Raw genomic sequence first — 5,729 nt, 5'->3', positions numbered from 1 at the left:
AGAAGGGTCAATCCCTTACTATACCCAGACGCAGACGCTGAGAATAAACCCCCTCCTTCTACTGCCAGTAACATTAGTTGCTCTATTCATCTGGCGTACATTAAAAAAAGCTGACAATGTCCACCACCTTCCTGCTCCACCCCAAGCACCAGATATAGTAGGATTCAAGAAACCTGAAGCCAACAAAAAAAAGAAATCAAACTGAGACTTTACAGTTATAGGATGACACATACAACATCTTGACTTGCTAAATTGACTAGAACCACTCAAATGAAAAAAAGAGTTTAGAGGATCAACCTCAATCGTGGAGGAGATCTAAAACGCCAAAAGAGAGAAAACACACAAAAATGGTAACACCGTAACAGAGATAGTGGAAACGAAACGAAGTGAGATTGGATCTGTAACCGCAAGTTTTGACTTAAATGCAGAAGAACACTCTGTGAATTGATTAGAAGAGATCTATAAGGCCATTTTCAAATCATCAGCAAAACAAGTCAAGAGAATGAGTTTAGAACATGCATCTAACTACTTCACTTCAAGCCACCGAAAGAATACGATACGATCTCAATTTATAAAAGGTCGCCTTCCTCCGTTCCTCGCTACTACTTATTTTTTTCTCGGGAAAATTCGCGCAGGAGTAAGAAAAAACAAAAGTGAATCTAAGGGAGTCATAAAATTCACCTGCTCGGGAAGAGAATCGATGACTTTGGTCAGCGCCGGCGGTTAAGATCGTCGTCACTTTCTCTCGAGTGAATCAATGGAGACGATGACTCGATGAGAGAGTGTGAAGAAGAGAGTAACATGAATTGAAAATACATATTTAATTCCAGTCTTTTAAAAGTTACTGATAGTGATTAAACCCCGATAACGATGTATCTTGCGCATGATAGCGACAGCACCCTTGTGCCACTCGCACACTTTTTTACTCTCTATTGTAACTTCTATGTATGGGAACTGTGAATCTTTTTTTTGTTGTTGGTAATTTTGCTTTGTTTCAAACAGATTTGAAGCTTCAAGTAACAAAATTGATTTGAGGGGAATAGAACGAAGAGAGTAAAAGAGGAACAACAATAGTTTTGGGATTTAAATTATATATTGTCAAAAACTACGACCAGTCTTTTGATAAAACAACAACACCTCTTAAACTATTCTCTCTTCTGCGAAAAACAAGACAAAAAAACAAAGCAACGCCATTGAACCAAGCTCTCGTCATGAGTACAACACAACCAACAAACTCTCTTTAACGCTTCTTGGAGACACCGACAGTCTTTCCACGCCGTCCGGTGGTTTTGGTGTGCTGTCCACGTACACGCAGACCCCAGTAGTGCCTCAGACCACGGTGGTTTCTGTTTATTACATTAGAGTCACAACCTCAGTCAGCAGAACTACTAACAAACTTCTATTGCTTGAATTTAAGGCTTATTGTCATATCAAAACAGTAAGTAATTTCGTTAATAAGAGCATACCCTACACATATGTAATTCAAGTACATGATCAAACACAAGATTGTGTATTTATCTTCTCCCATATCACTAATTACTGATATGGTTACCAAAAATTACAGAAATGTATATAGTGTGTGTTTACCTGATCTTCTTAAGGCGCTCAAGATCATCTCTCAGCTTCATGTCAAGAGCATTGGAAACAACTTGGGAATATTTCCCATCCTTGTAGTCCTTTTGCCTGTTCAAGAACCAGTCTGGGATCTTGAATTGGCGAGGGTTAGCCACGATTGTCATGAGGTTGTCAATCTCAGCAGCACTTAGCTCTCCAGCCCTGAATAATCCAGCCAAAAAAAAACATACATATTAAGGAATAAGGATACCAAGATTATATGACAGTAGACCAACTTCTTCAAAAATTTCACTAAAACTTGTATCACATTTCTTAGAACATTTTGAACAAACCAGACAAAGCAAAGTTCAATTTCTAGTCATAGATCCAGCTACATCTTCTATTGAATACTATAGAGTTATTCAAAACTCACAATCCCTATCAATAATAGAATTCACAAGTTACTGAAAGAGTAGTAAGTTACAAAGCTAGAAAACGAAGGAAACAAACCTCTTGTTCATGTCAACATCAGCCTTCTTGCAGACAATGTTGGCCAATCGCCTTCCAATACCTTTGATCGAGGTCAAGGCAAACATAATCTTTTGCTTCCCATCGACATTAGTGTTGAGCACACGCAAAATGTGCTGAAACTCCTCGTTGGCTACTAGAGACTACACACACACAAACCCAGATCCTTCAGTAACAATCGTATAAGGGGAACACAAACCTTACAGCTCCAACAACAAATCGAACACATAACCAGCAATGAAAAGTACGCTAATTGCATCACGAACAATCGGGAGAAACAGAAGGTAATCAAGAGACGAGGAGAGTGATCGTACCATTTTTGGATGCCGAGAAAGATTGCGAGAGGAGGATGAAGCTCTTTCACAGATTCTGGAGGCGCCACCACAGCGTAAGGTCAGCTCTGTTATAAGTTAGAAGCGGCGTACTACTTTAGGGTTTCCGAACCTAATATGAGATGCTCTCGCGGTTAATGACTATTTTACCCTTTTAAAATTTTCGATATCCCAATATTTTGTTTTCATGTGTTTTTTTTTTTTGGCGTCCACGTAATCAATCAATCATCCCGATGTAACCGTTCTGTTTTGACAACTCTAAATTCACAGCAATCATATTAATGAACGAGAATACGAAATCATTCATACAACTTGAATAAGAAGCTATATACATTACGAGTTAGATCCAGTGAAGTTAAGGAAAAAAAAAGGTTGAGCTACTTCATCATTTAAAATGTACAAAGAAGAGGTCGAGTTATATAAGAACCCCGAGCGATGGCAAATCTAACGCCTGTGGGAGTGATTGCGTTAGTCACTCATCATACATATTACATACAACAAGCTATTTATATTCTTCTGGGTCTACTACGTCCAAATATATTTTTTTTTGTCTAGGAGCACTAAAATTTACCAAAAAACAAAAGTGGGACGCTCGTTATTGGGACAAGGATATGGTACAGCCTAGTTCTCGAGCCGCGGTGTCAAGAAACTGAGTAGGCATAGTTGTGGAGAGCAAACTGTGAGCTTCCCAGTTCAAGCATTTTTGGATATCGGCTTTCCAGTCTATTGTGGCGGCGTTGAAGAACCGATAGGACGGGCTATGCATTCCGTTCTTCTCTGTTGTTGGCAGTTTTGGAGTTACCTTAATAGGTATAGAGCTTTGGTTCATGATGTCTCGTAGTACTGACGTGCTTAAGGCACGTACATGTGCACTTGGGTGTGAAAGGCACCGTATTGTTGCTGGTAGACGACACTGCATAAAAGCAAACAGATGTAAACAAGGTTAAGCACAGTCCAATTTTAGTTCTCCACAACTGCATTAATATTAAGCACTTTGGTAACTCTAGATCTGACTCCCAAGCAATACCCTAACTTTTAAAAGAAAGTTGTAGCAAAACTAAAGACAAACTTGCAGGAGGAACATTTGGAAAAATATTGGTGACTTAGGCAAAGCTAAGGAGAGGGATTAGAAGCCTAAAGTTCCCTCCGCTCACAGGTTGTTTCTAAATGAGAGAGTTCCACTCATGGCCATGGGTATGTGAGAGCTGGTATGGACCCACTACTGATCATCTACAATCGACACACAAAACCATAGGCCTGTTCGATTCATTCTTACCTTCAAAAGATTGGATAAACCGTCCACAACTGCTAGTCCAGATGGTCCCCAAGCTAGCACCGGCTGTATTGCTCTTGCAGTGGCTTCAAGTAGCTGCAAAAGTTTTAAATACAGTGGAATCAGAAAACCGATTTTCACTCCAGATCGAGGAAGGGCATTGTAGAGCAATCTATAAAAGTACAGTACCTCGAGTTGGGGTAATGTACAAGCTTCTCCATCAACAAGCATTCCATCAGTCGCCCGCAAAAGAAGATCTGATGCACTTGCTAGAATCACCAGTGACTCAGGCCTGTCATGATTGCGCATGAGTTCCACCAACACTTTGACTATCCGTTGGTTGATTTTCCACATTTTCTGGCCTTCTTCGTCATATTTGGCGATCCAAGGCTGCAACTCTCTCTCAGCCTGTAAATAACAATACCATTTCAGATATACAGACACTAGAGCATAAAAGTACATCCCTCTATATTTAAGCTTAAAACAGGCCATAATCATTTTATACTGATATTCCTTATTTACTATCTGTGACATATTAAAACAAGTGTTGCAGAGAACTTTCCAGCTTAATATTCTTATAATCTGCTATTCTATTCATGAGAGATCAAATCGAGTGAATCAAGCATTATATATCGTGACACAAGCCACAATATTTTTCCGCAGTTCTTCATTTTTCACACACATGTCGCATTCCTAGCAAGTTATATAAAAATATAAGTGTGAGAAATTTGGACCTGAAGAACAACTGCTGCAGCTGCTTTTGCTGGCGTTGCAGATACGACATTGCATAGCGCATCAACAACCTGGTATATTAAAACTATGATCAGTGAATGAAGTCGAGCCCCTTGAGAACTTAAATTAGTGAAGAATCAAAAGAATATCGAGGAAAGTGTAAGTGAGCTGGGAATTAGAGATGGTGCGGTTTACCTGTCTCCATCCTTGTTGCGCAGAGGTGCTTTCGGCGGTGGGCTGGATTTCAGGAGAAGCAATCAGTTTGTGCCATAACAATGAAACAACGGAGAAAGACAGCTCCGGTTTCTCTGCAAGCACTGACCTCAAAAGCTTTTGTGTACCACAATAGAACCCTGCAAGTCTATCAGCTGTGAGGAAATTTGCTAGATCAGAAGCATCCAAGAGGAATTCTTCGATACCCTTCTGCGAGGGTCTTCCTGATCCTTCATCTGAATGTCTAGCAAACTTATGGTTGCCTCTTGGATTCATTTCAGTCCGTGAGGCGGACGTCACCGCTGTATCAAAGCAAGAGGTGTTTGCACATGTGTTTTGTTGTTTCCAGTTTAAACCGGTAAGAGAGTCCTTCTGAACCGGTGAATTCTTAAGGTAGGCTTCTAAAGGTTCAGCTTGGTCAACAATGGATGCAACAACTTTGCTGTGAACATCAATGAGGTTATATAATGATGACGCTCGTTTATGAATTTCCTTGTCCCACTTACATCTCATCAACCCAGACAACGCATGCGTCAAAGCCTTTGAACGTCTGAACAGTTCGGAAATATGAGCTGCAACCATGGCCGCAGCAACTATCTCACTAGAACTGTAACTCCATGGAGTCCCCACAGAAGACGGTTTCAATGAAAAGAGTGCCTCTAGAATTGCCAAAATTCGGCGTGTATGATTAATTGCCGAGTCAATCCCAGCTCCATACTCATTAGATGACCCATTTAACTTTACAGGCTTTGTAATAGTTCCAGCCATGGTAGAACTGGAAAAGTTTCCCCCTCCAGAGATCAGAGGATACAGCTGAACCTCACAGGCAAGAGCACAAACAGCAGCAAGAACGTATGAATCAAATGCTGCCACAGGTCCCTGTCCTTTGCCATTCCTACTTTTACGGTTAGTTTGACTGTTAGATACAGGTTGATTTGCCTCCATATTTTCGGTAGTGCTAGCATATTCGCTTCTCGGTCTCTTGCTACCACTAGACTGTGCTTCATGGCTAACACATACAGTCAACACAACAAAAAGTAGGCGTGATGCTAATTCCACACCAGCGCATGCTTCTAAAAAGAGAGCATGGACCATAG

The 5,729-nt window shown here is 40.6% G+C and overlaps 3 protein-coding genes across 3 annotated transcripts in view; all 3 read right to left on the bottom strand.

Annotated features, from left to right (window-relative positions):
- The window catches only part of LOC104740984, a 9,049-nt gene extending 8,080 nt beyond the window's left edge, over window positions 1-969 (bottom strand). The window contains exons 1-2 of the mRNA XM_010461741.2: window positions 682-969; window positions 128-173 (exon numbers count right to left, since the gene is read on the bottom strand). The gene's annotated coding sequence lies outside the window, so the exon portion shown is untranslated. The remainder of the gene's footprint in view (window positions 1-127; window positions 174-681) is intronic.
- LOC104740985 (40S ribosomal protein S18) lies at window positions 1,060-2,522 on the bottom strand. The gene is made up of 4 exons (XM_010461743.2): window positions 2,397-2,522; window positions 2,065-2,225; window positions 1,588-1,776; window positions 1,060-1,346 (listed from the first exon to the last, which is right to left on the bottom strand). Exons 1-4 carry the CDS (start codon window positions 2,397-2,399, stop codon window positions 1,241-1,243), a joined length of 459 nt encoding a protein of 152 aa, XP_010460045.1. The 5' UTR covers window positions 2,400-2,522; the 3' UTR covers window positions 1,060-1,240.
- Window positions 2,770-5,729, bottom strand: part of LOC104743470 (protein GIGANTEA-like) — a 7,103-nt gene continuing 4,143 nt past the window's right edge. The window contains exons 12-16 of the mRNA XM_010464548.2: window positions 4,615-5,721; window positions 4,422-4,490; window positions 3,877-4,095; window positions 3,691-3,783; window positions 2,770-3,327 (exon numbers count right to left, since the gene is read on the bottom strand). Of these exons, the coding sequence (XP_010462850.1) occupies window positions 3,010-3,327; window positions 3,691-3,783; window positions 3,877-4,095; window positions 4,422-4,490; window positions 4,615-5,721 (1,806 nt within the window). The 3' untranslated portion in view covers window positions 2,770-3,009. The remainder of the gene's footprint in view (window positions 3,328-3,690; window positions 3,784-3,876; window positions 4,096-4,421; window positions 4,491-4,614; window positions 5,722-5,729) is intronic.

The sequence above is a fragment of the Camelina sativa genome, chromosome 14 (genome assembly GCF_000633955.1).
Source record: "Camelina sativa cultivar DH55 chromosome 14, Cs, whole genome shotgun sequence".
Taxonomy (NCBI): Eukaryota; Viridiplantae; Streptophyta; class Magnoliopsida; order Brassicales; family Brassicaceae; genus Camelina; species Camelina sativa.
This window is presented reverse-complemented; position numbering and strand designations above follow the sequence as displayed.

What these genes read in the sequence shown, in the direction of transcription:
- LOC104740985 (XM_010461743.2), bottom strand. An exon ending in GATGTTGACATGAACAAGAG is followed by an intron (nt 1,777 to 2,064) that starts GTTTGTTTCCTT and finishes TGGATTATTCAG; the next exon opens with GGCTGGAGAGCTAAGTGCTG. An exon ending in GAGCGCCTTAAGAAGATCAG is followed by an intron (nt 1,347 to 1,587) that starts GTAAACACACAC and finishes TGTAATAAACAG; the next exon opens with AAACCACCGTGGTCTGAGGC.